The sequence below is a fragment of the Dryobates pubescens genome, chromosome 23, assembly GCF_014839835.1.
Source record: "Dryobates pubescens isolate bDryPub1 chromosome 23, bDryPub1.pri, whole genome shotgun sequence".
NCBI classification, from domain to species: domain Eukaryota; kingdom Metazoa; phylum Chordata; class Aves; order Piciformes; family Picidae; genus Dryobates; species Dryobates pubescens.
This window is the reverse complement of record NC_071634.1, coordinates 18,280,295-18,304,241: the sequence shown is the minus strand read 5'-3', so window position 1 is coordinate 18,304,241 and position 23,947 is coordinate 18,280,295. Positions and strand designations below refer to the sequence as shown.

Below are 23,947 nucleotides of genomic sequence, written 5' to 3'. Positions count from 1 at the left end.
GCCCTTCTAAGTATTCCTGCAGGTCATCCAGTCCCAGAAAATCCCTTCCACAAATCCACCACAAATTGACTTTTCTTTTTTTTTCCCCTTCAAGGATGAATATATTTTTCACTACCAGGTAGGAAACACAATGCAGATTTGACCACTACATAACAAACAGTGCTAAGTGTATCAGACCTGCTTTGGTGGAAAAAAAATATAAATCTTCTATTTATAGAACTACTGGCAAAGAATTCTGGCCAAGAATACTGTTTTCTTGCCTTTCTATATATGTGTGTGTGTGTCTACATAAATATATATGTGTATACACACACACATACATGACTATTATTTTTAGCTAACATTTCAAACACGAATCTTAGAAAAAAATCAGATGGGGAGTGCGGATGGAAAAGTGACAAGAGAACTTTCTAGGGTTTTGGTTTTGTGCATTTTCAAGTGTTCTACATTCTCCTAAGTGATACTGGATTCAACTACAAGAAACTCGCAGGACTTAACCCATACTTTTTATAGAATATGTATTCAGTTGCTCCTTTTGGCAATATTCTCCTGTTGAGAACACACTGCCTATTCTATTTCAGTAAGCAGAATTGCCACTTTTTGGCTGCAGACCATCCTAGTTTATAATGTTTGGCCTTCTTTCATATATACATAATTTTTCTTACATACTGGAGGGGGCAGAGGAGGATCCTGCAGTAACTTCTCCTTTACAGCCTTATACAGCTATCAGATGTCAGATATATCTGCAGAGTCTGCCCTTCACCTTCTCCTCTAAGTTTCAGAGTTCACAGAAAATGGTTAAGTAACACATTTCAACCATATATCAGTTCTGGCCTTGTATACACACGATGGTCACACAGGGCAGTGTTCACCCTCATCACTAAATCACATTCCTGAAAAAACAAGAGTTACTCTCATGATCATCACCAGATGACCCTTCTTAACTCATCTGTTAAGCCTGGAGGAAGGTTCTTCTATGAAGAAAAAAGGTATTAAAGCTTCCTTAGCATTAGAAAGAGAGCATCAAAGCTGAGTAATCTAAACAGCATCTATCCACTATCTTTATTCTCATTGCCTAACAAAACCAAGAGCCTTCAGTCTGTTCTAAAACCAAAGCTGTTCTTTGCCAATATTTTCCTTACTCTTCTAGCTGGCCCGCAGCATTTGTGAGTTTCCATGTGTTCTTTCATGGTGTTCCCAGGAACTGAGCATGGGGGTTTGTGCCAGTCGGCCCTCCTCTGATTTCTCTTTCAGGCAAGCTAGCCAAGCACTGCAGAAGAAATGGCACCATATCTCCATGTTGGTGCCCACATGGCCAGGACAATTAAAGCTAGCTTTAGGGTCTGCTTTAGCTGTCAGGGCTTTGTTGGCATTCCTGTAAGGGAAAACACTCTGGCTAGTTTACACAGCTATCATGTATGATGCCTCAAGTTTAACAATGTGGTTGTTTACTAAACCAACAGTTGTGGAAAGGATTTACAAAACTCAAAAGAAAAGAAAGGGGGAAAAAAAGCAGCAGAAGAAACTTCACAGCTATTTTAGCATCTCCTCTTTGTTCACAGTTGGCAAATAGAAGTCTAGGTTGGTTGCTACTACAAAAGCAAACAGACGGTTGAGTAAATATTTCTGGTTTTCCACGCTGGCATACACAACATCCTTTCTACCAGTGCATAACATGGATTAAAAAGCAGCACCACTTGTGTGGGCACAGATATTACCTATTGCTGAGGCGTTTCGTCTTGATGACATTATCTTCCCCCCCCCGTTTCATCTTTTTATTTTCTCTCCAGTTAAGCAGCTTTTCTCCTCTGAAGATCACTAGATCACCAGATAGCAAAGCACAGCCAAAAGATGCCCTAGATAAAAGATTTGGGCTATGATTCACACAATGTGTGGATGCACTATTCAGGACATTCTTGACTGCTACCACTGTACTGGATATTAATTTGCAACATTTTGCAAATCATAATAACCTAAACAAAATTTGGAGAAGATGTTCCTTCAGCATTCAGTTATTGACACGTCATTAAAAATTGCCAGCGGTCCAAGCAGAGGTTAGCTAATGCCACAGATCGATGGGTACAAGTGCAACTCAAAATCTAGCATTTTTATATGGGACTAATCTCAGAAGTCAATGAGTTCCCAGAATTTTCCTTGAATCACCTCTCAGGAATGCACAGCTTACTGGCTCTCTCCCTTTTAAAAGCAACGAGATTCCACAGTATGGTTAGCAACGGCTCCAAAATGTATAGGAAGGAAAAAAGACTTTGAGTATGGTTTAAACAGTGAAAGTGTGATGAAAACAGAAAGCATTCAGTGCCTCCTAATAGAAGCTATGCTTTGTCACACAGCATACAGGAGAGTGAGGAACAGCACAGTAAAACTGAAACCATTACTGGAGATATGAAGACATTATTTTTTTAACGGTTTTAGCAGGAATCAGTAGGCCATGATTAAAAACCCATTACAAATAAGGTATTTAAAGGGATCAGGTTATGGGAATTGCATTTGAGAGAGAAGTAACACAAAAAAAATCCTAAGCACTAAAAATTGATGTATACTTAATTAAATATTACCAATCATTGCACACAAGACTATGTATAGTGAAGATGGTGACAGAAATACCTAAGGACAGTGACTCTAGAATGTGATATGACAGGTAGAAAAATTTACATGAAGCTTTGGTAGCTGCCTTCAGAAAAAAGCCTACCCAAGCACAGATGAGCCAAGGCCAGCGAATGGAAAGGGAAAATATCCACCTCTGAACACACACACACAGAGGTTCAAATCTGCAAGCAGTATTACTTCATGCTTCCATATTGTTTCTGTTGTGTTTGCTCTACTCCAAAAGGTTTGCAGAGGTTTTGATTTTGTGAGGTTTTCAGACTGCCTGCAGAAGCATCAAAATTTAACCACTTCTTGTTACTAATCTAAATCAATGAGTAACTATAGATTAGTAGTAACAGATTAGTAATGATTAATCAGTTGTCCTAATTAACATTGGGAATTGATTATAACTGATGAATCAGTTAACATGACACTGGTGCTGGCTGCTGGCTCCATGGATTTGCTCAAAACTGAACACAAAGCATGAATGATAGATAGGCTTTTCTAAGACACTTGTTCTGTTTTATTGTTTTCCTGTTGTGAACAACTGCACTTAAAATATGCAAGATGCCTAATGGAAGAACAACATCACAGGCAAAGATATGACAGGACAGGGGAACAAGTTGAGATGTACTCTGTAAGGGTTTGGTTCGTGTTCCTGGTGTGAGAAACAACTTGGGGACACAACACGATGGAGGAAAGAAGAGAGCACCAAAGGAGAGGCAAAGCAAGAGCAAAAACTCAGGTACTAAATGAAGGCAGCGTTTGGAGGAACTTCAAAGCAATCTATGTGACTGTGCAGACATCACCGTCTGCCAGATACTTCTCATGATCTGAGCTCTCGAGGGGCTACTTCCCGCAAGACATGAACATCTTCACAGAAGAGATTAGAGAGACATCATGAACTATCTCATCCTGACCATTTATCATGATAAACCTGTCAAGGGCATTAAATTTGCATAAAAGGATGTGGTCTCCTTTAATAAGATACCTATTTCTCGATTTCTCAGTGACAAAAAATTAATTGAAACACATTTAGCAAGAGTGTTGCAACTAATCATGAACGGCCTTTCGCAGAACCGCCATCCTACCAGCCAGCTCTGAGAGGTCGTAAATGTGCTTGCTCATTCATAGCACAAGTTCAGGCTGTCAGCTACTGCAACTTCATGCATCTCTCTAAAAGAAGGAGAAATGCCAGTTCAAACTTGTGAAAAATAAAATAAAATGTCTCTTGCAACGTCACTGCAAATGAAAACCCCACAGCCTCACAACCATCTGTACTCACTGGAGCTGCCTCTATCAGCAGTGAAGGTCCTGAGCGAAGCTTCAGCTAATTGAAGTTTCTGTGCAGGCATGTTTTCATGTGTATATTGTGACAACACAGAAAGGGAAGTCCTGAAGGATATTCAAGTCTTTGTAATCTAGAGAACACGTGGTGATAAAGAATACAGTTGCATTTCCTTGAGTTATTGATTCAGTATAGGCATGTTTTAAATGTAGCTCATCATAGAATCAAGGTAATAGAAGTCACTAAGTCAATGGTCTTCACTGCAGGTTGTTATCCGATGTTGAACTTTCATGTCAGGTCACAACAAATTTCAAAACATCCCTTTAAAGGCACTGTATGCTGCATCCCCATACTGCTCTCCTTTTACTGTTCCCTTTGGGTTAGTACTGTCTACAAAAACATTCGTTCTGTCCGTGGTCAGACGGGTGTATTTGCTGGCAAGCCACTTCTGAAAACCTTTTCCTTTCTAAAGCTAACTTTCATCATTTATTTTATTTTTCTTCTACTTCCCTGAATCCGAAAGTAAAGAACGGAAAATTCTGGTAAAACTCACTATGGGAGGCATACTTTGAATGCACCAATTATCTGCAAGTGTGCATCCTTTTTTCTTCCTCCTGCCCAAAAGTGACCTGGTTTTCCGTTAATTCTTTCCAGATACTGCATTCTGAGTCTCCAGTAAATTCAGCAAGTCACAGAGAAAATCCAAAATATACATTACAAGAGGGTTTCTGTGTGATGGAAGGGACTCAGCCTCAGCTGAAGGACTGCTACCTGGTAACGGGCTCCTCTTTCCACCAGCCACTCTAAGTAGGATTTACAATCTTCCTTCAAAATGCTCTAGGTTAATATATGAGATCTCACCCCCTCTAGTGACTGGTCCCAGTGAGAATAGGACACAGTTATTTACTGATTGTTCACTCAATCCATTCCATCAGCTTTTGCTTTTGATGCTGAGAATCCCAGGTGCTGGCACACTGCTGATCCAGGTGCCTGCATGCGTGCAGTGCTGCCGTACTGCCTGTGCTCTGCAGCAAGGACCCCTCCAGGGGCTTCTCCTTCCCTAAGGGCCATCTGCAAGTACTTGATTAATGAGACTAGCCTACAGGACTCTCTAGTTCAGAAATTAAATGCAGTGGTTGAAAGAGGAGCGAGGCAGAGAATGTTCATTCACAAAGCAACAAGAGCAGCCTGGAAAGCTGAGGCCCAACACAAGAGTTGCTTCATTCAACCATGGCCATTCCCTTCCAGCTGCAGGGCTGCCTTGTGGAAAACCTGACAGCACTCAGCTCAGACTCCTCCTTAACCCACATCCGAAACTGCTCAGTAGCAGCACTTGCCTGTTGCCCAAATGTCTGCCTGTCCTTAGCAGTATATTTAGTCTGCCTGGTATTGTGACAGAGCACCTCTGAGGCTTTCATCCCCCCAGTCCTGTGCCCCGCTCTCTCCACAGGCTCCGGAGCAGTGCCGGGGAGCTGAAGAGAATTAGCAGAGCTTGTGGAAACTCAGCCAAGTTCTGATGAGGCCTGGGCTACTGGCCTAACAGCCTTCTTCCCTCTCCAAAAATATTACATGATTACAAAAGCAAGTTAATAATAAAAAACAATGAGGGTGCGAGTAGGGGATTAGTTGAAGTGCTGTAGTGAGAAAATTCAGGCCATCACTTCCACTGAAGACTCCAACAAGGTTGCACCTCAAAGGCACAGTGTATAGAAAGCAGATAAATGCAATGGGAAGCATTTTCTGTGAGAAGCCACAAGAGAATTGAGGAGTCTGTTATCTTTGGGAAGAGCCTGGTAAAGCTGTTCTATCACTGCAATAAACAAACTGACATTCACCACAGTCACCGTCTTCCTTGCGTCTGCTCTACAATTGCATGGTAGGGTCCCAGCTTTCTACTCCAAATCACTTTGCAATGCAACTATTTGTGTTGTGAGAGCTTTCTGTAATGGATTCATGCTCAAAGCATAAAAGGCAAGCAGCAATACATATTTCAATATTTAAAAGCATTAAAAAAAACATAATAGATCCCAGATGTTTCATTTCCTCCAGCCCTTGTCAATGATTGAGTTGCTGATGTAGATGATTTTTTTAAGATCAGTGGTCAGTTTGATGCTGAAAATGGTTTAGATGTCTGGGAATTTCAAATGCAATTCCTAGAAATAAATAAATCTTTAAGTAGGTGCAAGAGGGACAACTGCAAATGCAAGGGGCTCTATTTTGCAACATTACCTTATGGCCTGAAATGCACCCACAGGTTTTAAATGCAACTGAGTGCAAAGCAGACAGCAACATTTTGTCAGCATACATAAAACCTTGTCGAGATAATTATTCCAGTATCATGTTCTTAGCAAAAGAACTCCAAAGGCTCACATAAACAAACTGAGGGAATGCACGCTTTAAGGTAGACACACAACACCAAGCTGCTGAAGACTTGGTAGGTGCATCCATTTTTCACGTATTAAAGCAGAACATTAGTGTTTGCTATGCCAAAACTCAAAGCACTATATGAGAGTGCACCTACAGAAACACCTGCTGGACCCAGTGCTGCTGCCAAGCACCTAAGTTCACAACTGTCATGGGCAGCTTGATTCTTTCACTCTGATTTTTGCTGGGAAAACACTTCAATGTACTAAATGAAAGCAAGCCAGAGTGGGGGGAGGGGGTGTGGAGAGGTGGAGGGGCAGGGTGCTAAAGCCCATATTTAGCTTGCATGAGCCATGATGTGTGCACTTGACGTCATAAAACTGCTGTAAGTCTGCCAGGCCAGCAGCCACAAACCCCACACGCTGCCAGTCACAGGCTGAGCAGGCACTAAAAGGCTATGAATTTAATTTAATCATCTCCTTTCCCCTTCCCAGGAAAGCAGCAGAAGATAACAGCTACTGGAGAAAAATGGTTGAAAGTATTACCTATGAATATCCAGGATTTGGTTTTGATTTGTACTAAACCCAAACAAATGAAGGAAAAAAATTAATAACATATCTTACAAAATTTGTTATTTATTGATAGGGCTAATGACGTACACTTGAGAATCCGCTTTCAAGGAGTGTGTGGATAAGCTCAGCTAAATGATGTACTTCACACAGCCTGCCAGATCTACCCACTATCCTGCTAGTTCACGAGACGTACGTTTCTCTCCAGCTAAATTTCCAACTGAGAAAAAGTTTACCTCCTTTCTGTTATTTGTTTTGCTACACAATATTCCTTAATAGCCAATGCTGCTAGTTCTTAACCATGGTCTCTATTATACCTTTGGCATTTGTGAAACAATAAGTGCAAACATAATCTAAGCCTCTGAACATGTGGTTTTATCACACAGCCAACTGTGGAAAATACTTGCAGGCTAAATATGCCCTTCCAGCTCCTTTTAACGTGCCTCAAATTCATCTCTAAGAATTAAGTCACCTAAATGTGCTAAACCCGTTAGAACAGGTAGGCTCCACAAAACAAATGCTGCCATACCAGCTCCTGCACCTTCTTCTAGCACCTTTAAACACAGGGGCAAATGCTCACTTCATCGATGTAAATGATGGAAAAGCTTTGCATGGGATGAGGAGCTTCAGTTACAAGATCAGACTGAAACAAACACTAATATATAATACTAATATATAATACTAAGCTTGTGATAGGGGAAAAAAAAGTTTGGTTTATTTTTTTTCTTTTTGAAATCACAACAGCACCATTGGGCCCCCAACTGTGTTATCTGCAACTGTGCATCTGTGTGTCATCAATCTCTAAAGAAGGGAAAGACTGCTGGGCTGAGCTTTCAATTTATGTTTCTCAGGTGACTCTTATAATCACACTCAGTGTTCTCAAGCTTAGTGCAGCTATTCTGGTAACAAAATTTGCACACCAGGTGGGCTTATCCAAGTTCCCATGGTCCTAATAGTTTCATATACTTCCTAATAATCTTTAAAATTATATAGATAATTGTGTTTCTAAAAAGCCACCTTCAGCAGCATTGGGAGAGTTCTTCCCCCTCAACACGAAAAGTATTGTAATAAGTAGCTACTAAATATCTACGAAAATGATGAGAAAAAGCATTTAAAAATCCACTCTTTTTCTAATGCTATGTTTAGATGTGGCATTAATCAAAGGCAAGGGAATTCTGGGGTCCACAGATGATGAAAGGTCCAAAAATAGGATGGGCACTGAGTGGGACACAGATATCCTGGTCCTGAAGTACCCTGGCCTGGCTGAGGCATTAGTATTCCTATCGTGGCCTGCCATTAGGAAGAATGCTCCACAGCTCCTGTGCAGGGGTGCACCCAGCCCAGCAGAGGGGCAGCCAATTGCTTCACTTCCTTATTGAAATTCAGTCCATTTAATTGATACTGCAGAAGGCAGTGACAAAATGACATGGAGCAGAGATCATTTCAGCAGTTTGAGCAAACTATGCTCTTCTGCTCCTGCCCTGCTCAGGAGTCCACTCTTTCCAACTTCAAGCAGTCTCAGGAACAATTTCTGTTTCTATAACATGGTAATCATTAAGATGCTGCTACTAGATCACTGTTCAGAAGTATATCAAGACTGTGACTTGTGTAACATCAAAAATGTTTAAGTTGTGCTTAAGGTGACCCCATTTCTTTCGAAGTAATAATTTAAACACAGCCTTTCCTTCAGAACCAGAATGAAATATTTGTGACTACCTCATTTCTTCACAAGTAAATACAGGTAATGTCTGCTAAAATGCAAAATCTGTTAGACTCTGGGTGGTTTTGGTACTGTAGATAGTCTCCAAAAGGCAACAGATGTGGGGACGGGGGAGGGGGAAGTTGATTTTGTCTTTTTAATATTCAAAGTGGGTCTGTTCTCCCTGGCTAATTAAATCAGTAGAGTGCAAACAATAAAAGACAAAAATATGTGTGGCCTTTCTTCTCTAGAACAACCTCTGATTCATCTCCACTTACTTACTAAAAGTCTTTACAATATTCTCCCCTCAAATCCTCATGAAATAAGGTACCTATTCCACAGTACCAGTTCCCATTGAGAAGAATATGCTTGTCCTGTGGGATTTAGGGTAAAAGAGTGAGTCCACTGTTAGAAGAAAAGAGACTTGGAATCAGCTTCCTTGATTGACATGAAACTACTGAAGAATCAACACTAAAAAAAGTAATAGATTTAATAACAATATCAGACATACAAATCAGCTGGCAGAATGCTGCCCTAAAATATATTTGTTCTTGCTTGGCAAAGCCAGTAGGTTTACATGGGTGTGCTGAATGATTTGAGAAGTAATGAAATGTGTTAATAACACTAAACAGTCATCTTCCAAGAACCTAGACTATTATGGTACTTTCTAGTCAGATAATTATTTGTAGTGCATAAATACATGCAATACAAATTAAAACATTTTGATTTGTGAGATCAAAATGAACGTGGTGTATTTAGATTTGGGTTATAAAGTATTTTAAGCACTACTATCTACATTTAGCCTTCAGTTAGTTACAATACAGAGCACAGTATTAAAAATGAGCTGTAGGTACAGACCAGAGCTCCACAATGCTAGCACTGCACAAGAACAGAGAAGGTGGTGCCAGCCCCAAGAATCTTGTCATGGTACACATCATCAAGATAGGGCTGTGCATGAGCATCAGGAGTCACCCAACTTTAAGATCATAAAGCTTAGCAAAGGAACAAAATACTTATACAGGAAATAAGGTAGGTGGCATGGTCTGGTCCCTATGCTGCTACTGCTCCCCACACCAGGATGTTAAATGCAAGTTTGAACCTGTATGTCTACATCTAATGTAGGCATGACAGCACTCTGGAAGTACCTGAAGGAAGGGGACAACAAAAGGTTGCAGACTCCGTGCATTGCAAGGGAGTGTATTCTGCAGTAAGTCAGCATTTGGCAACAGAAGGCAACTATTTCAGCCCAGTTGTTGCAAGATTTTGACAGCATCAGGGCCAAGGAGAGTGTTACAGGACATAACGCAGGAGTTCACAGGAAACTCCTCTCATGCTGGGGATCATCACAGGAAGAAACATCAGCACGCTTGTTTGAAGATGTAACAAGTCACAATCAAGAGGCTGTGAGATCCTGAGCCTTTAGAGACGCAGGGTGCCCTCTCAGCTCCAAGCATTATTGGCCCAGTTGAAAGTTTATTGGGAATTTCTCAGCTAAACACAGCTTCATTGCAGTTAATGAACTATCCACAGCCAAAACACAGATCTATTTAACCCCAATTTCAGGGGTTTACAGACTTGCATGCCCAAATGCTTACTATATCTTAGTTCCTTTTAATTCTGCTACTGTTTGAACATACTCAGCACCAAAAAGTACTTTACTCCCTTCAAGCGTTCTTTTGTTTAACCAAATTAATGGTTGCAAACAAATAAAATATTTAGCCTGTACTGCAGCCAAAAGAGTGTTTCTTTATGTAATCTGAATGTCAAGCAAACACTGGAGCACCAGGGAGAACAGCAGCAGGTCAGACTCAGTCAAATGACACCCCATCTTCTGACACTTCACAGTAAAATACGTGATACAGGAACCCCTAAGAGAAACGAGCCCACGGCTGCTAAACATAACCAGATCTGGAGAACGTGGTACAGTAACCCGGCAAAAAGACCTCCGTTGATAGCTGTATGAGAGGGCATTGATCAACACCTATTAACCTCTGGCTTTTACCTGCTCGTTTTCTAGGATGTTTGTGTTGCTTCCTAAGCCACAAGGTGTCACAGTGGCTCAACTGGTAGGATTCTTGTCAGTCTAGACACGCAGGTTGTGGCTTCAGGTTACATACCAGCGCTAACACCGCTCTGTACCGGGAAGCCTGTGCTGCGCTGCGTATTTAGAAGTGCAGCCCTCTGGATGAAACAATCGGTCAAGGTGTAACTCAGTTGCTTTAGGAGGCTTTTGAGGTGGGTGTTAAATAATCTTACAGCACCATCAAGGAAGAGAGGGACTTGGTGCATTGGCATCTTGACCAATCTTTTTACTTTGCATTATTAACCCTGCCAAGAGTGTTAAGAGGCACTGAAAAGAACTGAGCTAATCATTCACAGCAAATAACACATTTTATGAATTCCACTTCATTCCAGGTAGAGTTGCTAGGAATTAAAACAATTTATTTGAATACATTAATTATTTTAATTTTAGACACATTTTTGCTCTTTTTTCTTAACAAGCAGTGCACTGTAAGCATGCAATATTCTGTGTGCTGTGATTGGTCATATATTGTGTGACTGCATCAGCACAGATGCAGCTAGAGTTTACAAGGCCAGAAGGCTTTGAAATTTTTTCAGCAATTCTTTCTCATGACATTTTTCTAAAGTAAGCAGCATCCTGTCCCACCAGAAAAAAAGGAGGGAAAAAGTGCATGTACATCACATTTACTGACCTGCAGTTTTCCCACTGCCACCCAGATGCTGCCATTAATTTCCTGGTCAGTCCTTAGTGCAAAGCAGTCAAAGATTCCTCTCTGCTGTATTTGATTTTTAGGTATCACAGCTCAATCTGGGAGGGTTTGGACAGTCAAAACAGGAAACAATGCCTCTCAGCTTAGCCCGTATAAAACAGGCAACTTCTTTCCAGAAGGCTTAACAAATTGAAATTTGCATTCTGCAATTATCTGTAAGAATAAAACTCCGTTGATCAAACATTCACAGAGAGGCATAAAGAGCACGAGCGCAGCCAAAGCAAATTCACTGTTAAACTCAAGTGAATAGTCATGGAAATTTTGCATGTAGTATTTGTTGCACTCAGGTAATGAACCTTTACCCAGTGTGTTGGCTTTTCATGTCCCATTATTCATGCCAGCACGTTCATTAAAATGGGCCTATGCTTTTTAACATAATCAGCAATGTGCATAGGTGTGGCCTTCAAAGAGTTATTACCATAGTTTACAGGCATGCTGTTCAGAACTACGAGCAGAACTCCAGTCAGTGCAAAATGCCAAGCTTCCCACAAAACATATGGTAATTTTTGCTCTGTAAAATGGATAGATGTGCTATATAATGCATAATTGCATCACATTATATCTGAACTTCTAATTGCTTAAAACGATGCTTCAAATCACATCAACAACATTATTACCTAATTACCCTAAGGGTTAACTGATACTCCACTGATTAAGTCTAGGTAGAAGCAATAGAGATACTGTACTGCCTTCATCCACCACAGCTAGTAGTATGGTGGCAAGTGCACATATACAGCCGGTTTCCTGTCAGTGTTTTCTGCATCTTGGTATGGTGAAGAAGAAATGTAGAAAAATGCTGGCCAAGGGCCAAGAGGAATAGGGATCCCTCCTGCAAGATGCTGAAAAACAAGAATAATTTTTCCTTGTTCGAAAGGAACTATTTTACAGAAGTTCTTTTCCTTTCTAATCACATTATTGCGATATGAAATGGGAGTAGTATGAAAGCATTTTTGGTAATTAAAGAATGATGGAAGATGGTGACACTGATCTGAAAAGGCAAGTTACTAACAGGTCATGGGGGACAGAGTAGAACAGTGGCAGGCATTCCTCCACTGCCACATAACCCACCCATGAGACCTTTATGAACTGCATGAAGAAAACACAGCATTCTAGGCACAAGGCATTTCATATTCCCTTTTTCCAGCTCTAAAATACTATCCTGCTTGCAAACCTAGAGGCAAAGCAGGTTTCAGGCCTGCCTTGCCAATTGCACCCTGGAGGATCTCTAGGCTGTAGAAGAGGAGATGGTTAAGAATGCTGCTGCTGACTGCCTTCCTGAGGGACAAAGTATGCTGAGGGTGCTTTAGCTTAAACAATAATAAAATGGAGAAAAAAAACGCACAACACCTTATTTGCTTTCTTGTTTCCTGAGCATTTTCCTCTCTCCATGTGACTACTGTATTTAAAGATTTAGAATATTTCTTTTTGTATAATGTGGTCATTAATATTTCAGAAATCTCTCTGTGACCTGCTCTAGGACAGATGGCAGCTCTGTCTCTGATACAATCCTCTGCTAATGGCCAAGGCAAAACTGCACAACTGGAACACAAATCACGACAGGGCACATGAAATACTTTCAATAAGCAAGGTACTGGAACTCATAATTTTCTCAATTTACTGCTTTAGAAAATAACCCAATAAAAAATGGAGCTAGAAAAAGAAATCAAATGTTTTAAAGCCCAAAAGAAAAAATCTGCTGCACAGGTAATGCAAGACTGCAAATAACAACACTCAAACAGGAGCGGTTGTTTTTCTTGTGGGTTTTTGCTTTGTTTTGTATTGAAGAATGAGCACAGTAGAGCTACAATTAGGTCTGTTCTTGCCTCTGCCTGAATCAGAAGTTTCCAAACATGACCAATTTTAGCACATACAATGATTCATTTGCTATCTGAATGCAACAGGTAAGGTCATCCAGCTAGCCTGTGCAGTTCTTCCTGGATCATGAAGGATGCTTTAGTCTGCAGCTAGCAGTTGTGTGAGACAGAAGGGATCTGGACAGATCTGCTACACATGAGTAATATGAAGGCAAAACTACACCCAGAGATTAGATTTCCCCCTTCCCTGGCCACACAAATAGTATGGCCAGATTTGAACCTTTCTGCTCAGCTAACTAGGCTTGGCAAGCCGACTCTGTGGCTTAGAACTGGGAAAGATGAATATCAGCAGGTACTGCAGATCACTGTGATAGGTATTTACAGCAATCTTCTAATTTATTAGTGGCTTGGAAAGATACAAAGACCTAAGTATGTAGTATGCAGTAACCAGGCAGAAGATTATAAGTACATTTAGAAACCTACACAAAATTGTATTTTTACTGTGTTAGTTGTGAGACTGTGACTCTACCCTGGACAAGTACATGGATGTGAATATTAACATCAGAAAGACCTTAGAGGGAAGTTCTACTTTGATACTTCTATTTTGGCTGTACTTATCAGAGTTATTCATAAAGAGAACTGCTATGCTCAACCTCATTCTTCAAGCCTGTAGAATGCAAATGGGAACACTATTCCAGCCAGCAGCCTCACCACGAATATGTTTTCCTGACAATGGTGTATAAAGAGCAAGGTGGAGCCAAGGCAGCCCAAGTCTCACAGAGAGGACAGCCTGAGTGTCACGGAGAAGACAGGCTGCTCCTGCAAAATGCACAGCCTTTGCAAAGCATCTACCAACACTTGAACCCTGAAAACTTAGAAAACCACCAACTCCTAACTCACATTTGGTTTTGCAAAGGTCTCATTTTCCCAGGTCAGTGATTTTACAGTGTCCCCATAAGGTATGAAAGTGCCAGAGTTACATCCAAAAGCATCAATGGTTCCCATACTGAGGTTTATGGTCTGCAAGTGGCTCTAGGTGATCCCCAGTTACCTCAGGAGTATCAAGTGTAGTACTCAGCTTGGATCAGTAGCTTACAGGCTTTAGAAGGCATGGCTGTCCACAACATGGTAATAGAAATGGAAACAGTATTCTGACCATAAAGTGTTCTCTCTCCTAAATTCTAACAGTAACCAAGCACAAAGAGAATGTACTGAGGAAAAGTAAACCACAAGCCTAGGGAGAAGATTTTGGCCAGCAGTGCAGGGAGATTTCTTTTGCTACTATTTTTACCTAATAAATAACACCATTGGGACCAGCCACTCTGGGACAATTTTGTCCCTGCAAGGATCACCCTCTGAAGCTTCAAATAGCCCAGGACCAACTTCTGGAAAATAGTAGTCAGCAGAACCAAGGCTATAGACTGCTGGTTTGTTTACACAGTACAGTGCAGGAAAGAAAGCTCTTCTCGGGGAGGAAACTACCAGCAAAGTACCGGCATGGCTGGAATGCCTGCTTGCAGCAGATATGCAACTCTGGGCAAAAAAAGAAAACCAAACCAAGGAAAACACCTGAAATGAGGAGTCCAGCAAAAAATACTGCAGTCAGTTTAGCAATCGACACATACACTGTTTATGTAAACAAAGAAAGTGTGTACAGCACAAACAAATGTCGGTGGTTTGGTTTCTTTATCTGATCTTGCAATACTACTGCAGACTAAACTCCAGCTTAAGTAAGAGCACAGGACTGGGCCCTTGCTATGGTCTCTGTTTTGTTCCTTCTCACCATCCAGAGGCTTCTATTTTTGAGAATGGATCAGCATAGTAGATCTTGTTTACATCAAGGAAAGACTGAGTTTAAAGCTTTCTTTTAAAAGTGGATTTACAGTTTAAAGAGTAAAGAATGAAAAGGGGAAAAGGAACAGTTGAAAAGGTTCCTTTGCAGAAAATTATCTAGTAAGTATCAGAGTCATTTGCAGACAAGATCCATTTTTACACTTTCCCACTGATTCTCTCTCCCGCTCACCAGTCCCTGCCCCCGAAAGCTCCCTGTTCCTTACGGCTGCAGTTTACATTCTATATTATAACTTCAGGGGGGAAAAAAGCAGCAAGACATCTCCCTCCTTGTAGGCTAAGGATCGGCAAGAAAAGGAAGTCGAGTCTTTTTTTCCTCCCCCAGCCTCATAAGAATTGTTAGTTTGTAGCAATTGTAATTGAAAACAGCTGTAGCTGATTTATTTATTTATTTATTTTAAGGGATGAAAAAAGCCATATGAAATAAAAGACAATCAGTAAAAAGAGCCTTGAATCCATTCTGAAGTCAGTGTCTGCCTAAAGGAGTTCAAGGCTTTTCTTTTAAAATTGACCTCTTCGTTTCAGCAAAGCATGGTTTTGAAGTGCTCTTTTAAAATCCTTTGCTCATGTTCCTAGAATTGGTAGGCATGAGTATATCTGTGGGTGAAAGAATACTTCCCCCAAAATACTCTGAGACAGAAATTTATGTGCTTGCCCCTCAGCAAAACAAACTCGCTGAACAAACTCAGCCTTATGTACACGATATGAGAGATCTGTTTGCTATACTAAGTTGCTATGTGAACAAATGTGATGTCACAACATAGATTTTTATGACCAATCTATTAAAAATGCATCAGGAAGGAGAAAAGATTATTTCATCAGACAGCAATGTGAGGAAATAAAATAAGCAACTTCCATCAAACTGCAGAAATTTTGTTTTGCTTTGATTTGCTTCAAATATTTGGTGGAATATGAATGTCTGTGTAAGCTTCCAGTCCATTTAGCAGCTTTTAAATAATAACAACATCCTCCTTTATTTTCCTTTTCATTTTCTTTACCCTTTCTTCCATCGTGAAACCTCTGCTTTTGCTAAATTCACTCTACAGTTTGACAGGGTTTGGTATCGCTTGATTTAGTTGGTCTTTACAACAAATATGCTACTATTCAAGTTTTCCAGTCACCCCAGTAACACTGCTCTCTTAGCCAGAAGGAAAGCTGTGCTTTGCATATGATGGTGATGTAAAACATAATCTCTTGGAGTGACAGGGAGAGATACAGGGGAATTTAATATACTGTGATACACAGAAGTTCTAACAATAACAGAGGACAAATAAGCGAAAGGCCTGATAACTTTCTGTGATTATTGACAAAAAAGCAACACCTCAAACTTTAACCTGTCAGCAACTTCAAGTGATGCAGCCGTAGCACACCATAACGTTACTGAAAAACAATTACACACAAGATGTAATCACCTTTTGTTTTCTTTTCGGTGCAAGCAATTTCAGATGATTAAAAATTAGAGCAGAGAAGGATTTACAGCATCAAAGAGGAAATGAGCCCTTTTTTTATGACAGAGAAAATATTTAAACCAATTCACCTGGTCTGTGTATTGCTACCTAGAACTTTAGAAACTGATGCTGACGCCCCAGCAGCACTGCTTTATTGCAATGTTAAACTAACACAGACACAAAAATATTAAGATAAACCCAGTCTGAGCGAATGGTAATGAAATCCTTAAAGCCGCGCACAGAGCGGGGAAACAGCTGCATTCTGGTTAACCAGAAAGTTAATCAACTACGATAGAAGTAAATAAGATTTATCTTTATATCTGCCAGAAGTTATTAAACATTTAAATATTAATTTTGCTTCTTTAAATCGAGATTGTTGATGCATTACAAAATGGCACTAGATGCTCCCAAAGCAAGGATTAATTCCTCTCTTGAAAAGAAGCATGGCCAGATTAGGCTTCTTTGAACAACTGTTAAGGAAGGTAAGGTGTTCCTGCGCACCAGTTAGTAACTCAGACTGCCTGATTTACTTTAGATCACATAAGAATTAGCTAGGTGGTGGACTTCTGCCAGAACTTACATCATAAAACCACCCCCTGCCTGGGTGTGATTGGAATTCTTTGCCTAAGACTGACCCTGAATTTAAAAAGGCAGTTGTAGGTTCTGCCTGAGGAGCCCATAAAGTTGTAAGAAGTTTGGACACCAAAAGTTAGCACATCCAGCACAGGCTAGAGCTGCTAATTCTTTACCTTCACGACCAGCACTTCTTCCTAAAGAAAATAAGAACACAGATAGCCATGCTGCATCTAAATGACCTTTCTTTTTCACTCTGTACTTTTACCTGCTTAATACACTAGGCATATCCTTCACACTGACTATTGTTCCCTTCCACCCAAAGCTGACACAAACAGGACTGGATGCAGTGGAGGGTCCTCAAGTGCAGAGACACTTTGAGGACACGTCTGCCTCCCCCAACATACCACAGACCCTGCTGCTGAGAGAACAGTAGTAGAAATGACATTTACCAGTGCATCCCTTAATGGTGAGGTTTTGGGGGATTGGTTTGTTTGTTTGTTTTTAAATCGTTTTCCACCTACCTGCAAGCTCTGGAAAGCAGCTGCAGAAACTCACTACTAAGGTGGGCTCTACAGATGGAATGAAGAAAACAGACATGACAGACAGATACTCTGTCATTGGCTCTGCATCCAACCTCTGTACAACTTATTATGTACATTTTGCTCTGCCTTGGTACTTCACTGCAAAGGAGAGCAGAGAATATGACTATAAAGGATTATTAAGAACATTTTAGTTTTGTAGGAAAACAGGAGTATCCCAAAATACTTTACAAGGTTACATTTAGGATAACGAGCTGTAGGTTCCCATGTTTTAACCTATCCTCACTTGCCACGGGCTCTCTCCACAAGCTGGGTCCAAGTGGAATCTGCCACTGCTCCCAGTCTTTTGGAGAGTTTCTTTGTAATTCCTTTTCCCTTAAGCTGCTTTGCTTGTGCTCACCTACCCCCTGGGGCTCACAGAGTACAAGCAGCCTCCTTCAGAGACCAGTGCCTACATTATTCCAAGGCCTGCCAGAAGAGAAACGCTCATGCAGTAAGCCTCTATCACCCACAGCACAAGCACATTCCTTCCATTGCATACAAGGCTCCATCGGTCTGGACTCAAAAAATTCAGAGCTAGTTATGCACGCTCCAGAAGCCTTCAGACACCAATCCCAAACATGCTTAGAAGTGCTAAAATGAATGTGAAACTTCCACTCCCAACCTGCCCCAGAAGCCAGCACCATTCTTTGCAGGTTGTCCACACCTAGTCACTCTAAGTGTCCCAGGAAACTAATTTTTTTTTTTATTTATTAAGGAAGGTGTTTCAGTTGGAGGATGAATGAGATGAGCTGAAGTTAGCTAGAACACACATTTCAGCAAACAAGAATGCTTACAACACAGAGCTCAGACATTATAAACAGAGAAGCAGAACGTAAACACCGAACAATCACAAGGCAGAAGTATTTCTACTCTGGCATAAGGCCTTCATTAGCTGAACACTGCCTGTCAAAGTAAAATGCTGCTGAAACCCATGACAGTACTAGCAAAGGAGAGCGGATTATTGCTCTTTGCCAACCACCATCCATGTGAATGCACACAGCAGAAACTGTAATTAAATGCTCTGAAGTCTAACTCAACACACCTCAGCAACACAGGAGGAGGAAGTTGTTTCACAAGTCCCTCCAAAACTTTTCTAGTGTAACATCTACAAAGGAGCTGCAATCAGAAAATGGACAGTTACCAAAACTACCACTAAAGTAACATGTGAAAAGGCTAAATTAGCACTATCAGCTTTTTGGATCAGCTTGTATATAAAACCCTGAAGGAATCACTTCGTAATACATATTGTTTGGTGGTGTTTTTTTTTCACTTGAAAAAGGGTAGACATTCACACACCAGTATGTACAGGAATGTAAGGAACAGAGCTGCAAGACACTGACAAATCAACAGCAGCAAATGAGCCCCCCACATCCTCTCATTGTATCTCAATATCAGTGACCCTCTGCAATCCACAACCCGGAGCAAAACTGAAAACAGATGCCATGATTTGGGTACAAGTAGCTCCTTGGAGTTTTTAACCAGCACCACAAAGTGTATTTACCAACTACTCCAGAGCAGTGCCTGAGAGGAGCAGCGGTGAGGGCGTTGGGAAGCAGCTACCCCGCGGCGCTGCCCAATCAGAAAGCAGGTCACAGCTCGTTAGCTGTATCATATACGTTAAACGTCACAGACTCGCCATGGCTTAGCTGACAATTCAACCTGTGTTTTATTTTATGATAACCTCACGTTCCCTTAAAGACCTACAGTACAACAAACGGATCCATCCCAGATCCTTCACCACGCTTTATGGCACGAATCTGGCAGAGATTTGCCTCGATAAAGCTGTTCACTGTAAAAGATTAATACTTTTTAGAAGTGTTTTCAGAGCACCACTACCAAACTACTATGAAAAATTGCAGCCCCAAGAATGTTTGCTGCACAAACACAGACACATGGGCAGAAATGCAGACTGATTCAGTCCACACACTTTTCACTTCAGCAGGCTAAAAAGTGTGTTTTATTTGACCACATAAACAAGAAGATGCAGGATCCACTATGGTTTTTTGGTTGGTTGGTTGGTTGATGGTCTGGTGTTTAAGTGACAAAAGTATTTCCCCTTCCGATTCAGCATATTCTTTGTGGTGGCTGAGCTGGATTTAGAAGCTACTAACAAATTATACAAAGCATAACCAGCAATGGATGTAGTTTACATTATTGGGTACTTTTGACAGCCATACGATAAAGACGTGAACCCATCACCTCCTCCCACTAAAAGCAACTGCATTCTAAATGTAAACATGAATTTCTCTTGTTGTCGTGCTGAACATGTGTTCTTTAAGTGCAGCCCAGGAGTAAGTTTTCAAAACTCTGCCCCTGTTTTCTGTTATCATTCATTTTTAATTTCAACGAGTTCACAAAACAAAACTAGAGAAAGGCTCCTCTCTCCCCCTAAACCTGCAACATTTCTCAGTTTTGTGCACAAGCTCAGGCAATACCTTGCAGTGTTATAGCTGTAAATGCCAATAGGACAGATCCTGAGCAAACAACACACTGAAGCAGAGAAATTTCCTGAGACCAGCATTATAATCAATCCTGAAGTGCTGTACTGTAATTTCAAGATTTCAGCCTAAGCTGGTGTCTCCTCAAAGAGTTGCTCTGCGTGGAAACATAATGAGGGATTACCCAATTAAACTACTAAATTAATTAGGGTCCGTGCCTGCATATACTGTACTGTCTAGTGGGACGCTTCAGCTGGAATTCGGGCTGAAACCTAACAGGGTCCATGCACAGTAAAAGAAGGCTGAGGGACTTACCTCCGTCCGCGACTGGAGCCTCTTGTTCATTTCATATATTCGGTACTCTGGTTGCACCATGTATGGTGTGTGTCTCCTATAAAATGGGCCAAAAGGAGAAGAATAGAAAGGGTCATGTGGTGTGCTGGACATCTTGCCTGCTTGCAGAGATTCAAGCTACACAGAGTATCATCAACATCCATACAGAGCACATGGGCTGTGTGTTCTTCACAGTACAAAGTAGCAGCGCGCACACACACACACATCCAGGCTGCACGCACTGGCTGGGAACTGCTGTGGGAGCCTCTATAGCGGGAGACGGGGGGGCGGGGGAGCGGGAGCGGGAGCGCTCAGGCTCCGGAGAGAGGGAGACTGGAGAGCTTCAGGCACCACCGCTCCTTTTTAAAGCAGCAGTTTCTCGAGAGGTCATTTCCTGTCCACGCTGCCGACTAGTTCCAAAATATCATATCCCTCCCCGCCTGACAGGGGTCTAAGGTTGGGGTTTGATTTTTCCCAGGCAGGACCCCTCAGGAAGCTGGCAGCAGCGCTGGTTAGCATATAGGTGGTTTAAAAGCTGCCTGAGCCAATCCCCCTCTGCCAGGAGCACGCTCGGGTAATGTCAGCAATGTGATTACTACAAAATACATAAACACAGGCCACGGCGAGCCCCGCCGCTCGCAGCTGCCGATTCAGCCGCTCCCCCGCGGCCCCGCCAGCGAGTCCTGCCCGCTGGCACTGCCCGTGTGGGGCTCGCCCGGCTTCGGCTGCCCGAGCCCCGCGGCCGTCCCGGGGTGGGGGTGGGGGGGGTTGCCCCTCGCATCGGCAGTCTGGGGGCACGGAGGGAGGGCGGCCTGGCTGCTGCACCAGGGGCGGGATGGCCGGGCCCGGGCAGCCTGCACAAAGAAATCACCTCCGTGCTCCGCACTCGCACAATGGAGAGCAGTTAAGCACAGAAACCGCAAAAATGTCAAAGCACAAAGAGCAGGGGCTGGGGGAACCAGAGTCCCGAAGAGCTGCCGGCAACCCCGTTCGGCAAGAGGTTAGGAATGCACATGGATTGGTTTAGCAGCAGCTATCCGGTGAGAGGTGGCGGCAGATAGGTAGGGACCGGTCGCTATTTTCAGGTTCGTTGCCGGGCATCAACTCGGGAGCGGACAGAGCACGTTGCAAATGAAAGAGATCTAAAACTGGAGGGAAAGCCGAGGGAGGAGGGCAAAGGTGAGGGCATCCCCCTTTGGAGGTGATGGATGAACTTTATCTGTCGAATCGCACTTGGAGAAAGTGCCGGGAGCGGACCCCACGTGAAAGGAAAGTCCTCAAAAACCAGAGAAGACAGACTGGGCTGATCCGCTACCTGGGGCAGTGCCAGGATGACGAAGGGTACCTTCGGATTTCCCTGCACCAAAAAGCCCTTGGCACACAGACCCTCTCTCTACACAGCCGTAAAGCATCAGACATTATTTACAGTACTAAATAAATGTAAAAAGTAACAATAAACAGCGCTGAATTAATCGCCGATGGAAATTAATTCAAGCAAATGGAACCAACTCTAGGAGCAGATTTAGTTAACTAATATGATTAAGAGAGTAACCCCCAGGCGTGGGCAGAGCGGCTCTCAGCCGGGGTGCTTGGCAGGCGCGCCGCAGGGTCGCCCATGCCACAGATGGGGAAATCAAGGCACACGCCGGTACGTTTCCTACATTTATGTAATAATCCCAGGAAATATTTGAGCGTGCTATGGCTTCAACCACTGCCAAAAAATTAATTAGAATCTGACTGGATGTAGGAATATTTCAAAAGACAGATCAGAAAAATTCCTATTTGACTTGGTGCTTGGCTAAATCTGGAAAACCTCGAGCTCTCTTCCCAGGATAAAGTACAAGGGTTCATCATTTCATTCTAGTGACCACTGATGGGGATCAGAATTAGTCTTTGACATGCCAGTTGCTGTTTAGCAAAACTATTTCTGTGTGCTCTTGTGGAAGAAGAAGTGACGTATTGAGCTGTTTTATAGACTTCCCACAGCTTCTGTCACTACAGACCGAGCCAAGAGATAATACATTGGGTATTTTGCCTCTCTCTTTAAATGCTCCCCAGCTATGTAGCAACACTGCACCCTCGCTCTGGTCCCATCACAGGAGGTGCTGAGTTCAATAAATAGCATGTACAACGTTTGGCTCAATAGCACTGCAGTGACAGTGCCCCCAGAGTTTACTGGCCTCTACGTATCTAGGAGTAAAGGTTGGAGCAGATGGTCCTTGAGGTCCCTTCCAACCTGACAATTCCATGATTCTGTGCATCTACCTTGTACCCTTAACAGGTCCTACCAAGGTTACCATAAAGCCTAAACCCATAACAACCAGGAAAAAATGAGTTACAGCACTAATACACAGAAATTTTATGGCTCAAGTACCATATACTTCAATTTTAAAAATAAAAACCTACCCACCAAACTGGATCTTACTTTGTTTACAAACCAAATCCAAAGTAAAACATATTTGCCTGAGAAGGGGCACACTGCTTTGGGTAGTTCAAATGGTGAAATTTTACACTGCTTGAAAACTCTGTCTTAAGGACTTTTTGACTAGGCTAAAATTCACTGTTTCAAGATGTAAACCATGGCAATAATATTAGTGTCTTCTACATTGGCAGAGGGAGGGGAAAGGAAGAGGTGGATTCAAAATAAAATAAGAAATAGACAAACTCAAGAATACTGCAAGTGAGGGAGCAGCAGGATTTGCTTTCATGACTGGGAACCCTAGATTCTCCCCCCACATCCTAAATAACTGCTTCTGTCTGTGGTTCTAGTGCAAAGCGAAGAGGTGCAGTCATGTTTTAATAATTCTCATTGATTAACGGGGAAATTATCACACACCTACATGCCACCAGCAAGAGCCAAGTCCCAGGGTAGGAACCTGCTAATTACAGGCTCCAGCAGCACCTCCAGTTGCCTGTTATCATCTAGACCAGTGTGATGCACAGAACAGTGAGACAGAAGGCAGAATCAAAGGAAAATGAAGTTACAGGGATCCTGACAACGTGGACTTGATTCCCACTTGGATCTGCCACCTTTGAAGTTTCACATGCTCTCCAGGAATACTGGTTTGGGCCATTAACATTAGCCCACTGGAGTCCAAACATGAGGAACTGTAGCACCACCTTGTTTATCCAGTTCTCAAACCTCTGTGCTGCAGGGGCTCAGCCAGCCTCACATGAGTGCTGCACCCAGGCATGAAATGAGACAGCGCACTGTCTCAGAGAGGCCCTGGGACTCGGGCCCACTGCTCCCAGCTGAGGAAGTAGAGCTGGATAGAGGTGTGCCTCAGACCACACCAGCAGAGACAGAGCAACGTTTTGCGTCCCTCTGGCCAGGCACTAATCACACAGGACCCAAAGGAATCTCACGACTTGGTGTGCTGACCTGGCTGATGTCTGGATGCCAGGTTGCCCTCTCCTGGGCAGAAACAGAAGGACCCACGTAAGTCAGGGACTGATAGCTCTGGAGAACAATTTCCCTTCATTTCAGGGGAAAATGTGCATTTGGTGGAGGATGGAGGTCCTCTTCCTCTGCACCCACCAGTGTGAATCTCTCACTGCCTACAAACAGCCGAGGTGCTCTGCAATAG

The 23,947-nt window shown here is 42.3% G+C and overlaps 1 protein-coding gene across 10 annotated transcripts in view; it reads right to left on the bottom strand.

Annotated features, from left to right (window-relative positions):
* The window catches only part of LDB2 (LIM domain binding 2), a 321,316-nt gene that overhangs the window by 167,904 nt on the left and 129,465 nt on the right, over nucleotides 1–23,947 (bottom strand). For 3 of the 10 annotated variants that reach the window (XM_009910438.2, XM_009910439.2, XM_054172158.1), the window contains exon 1: nucleotides 20,343–20,778. In XM_009910438.2, the coding sequence (XP_009908740.1) occupies nucleotides 20,343–20,474 (132 nt within the window). In that variant the 5' untranslated portion in view covers nucleotides 20,475–20,778. Of the gene's footprint in view, nucleotides 1–20,342; nucleotides 20,819–23,947 lie in introns of those variants that run through there. The other 7 variants (XM_054172154.1, XM_054172157.1, XM_054172153.1 and 4 more) reach the window with 6 other exon arrangements.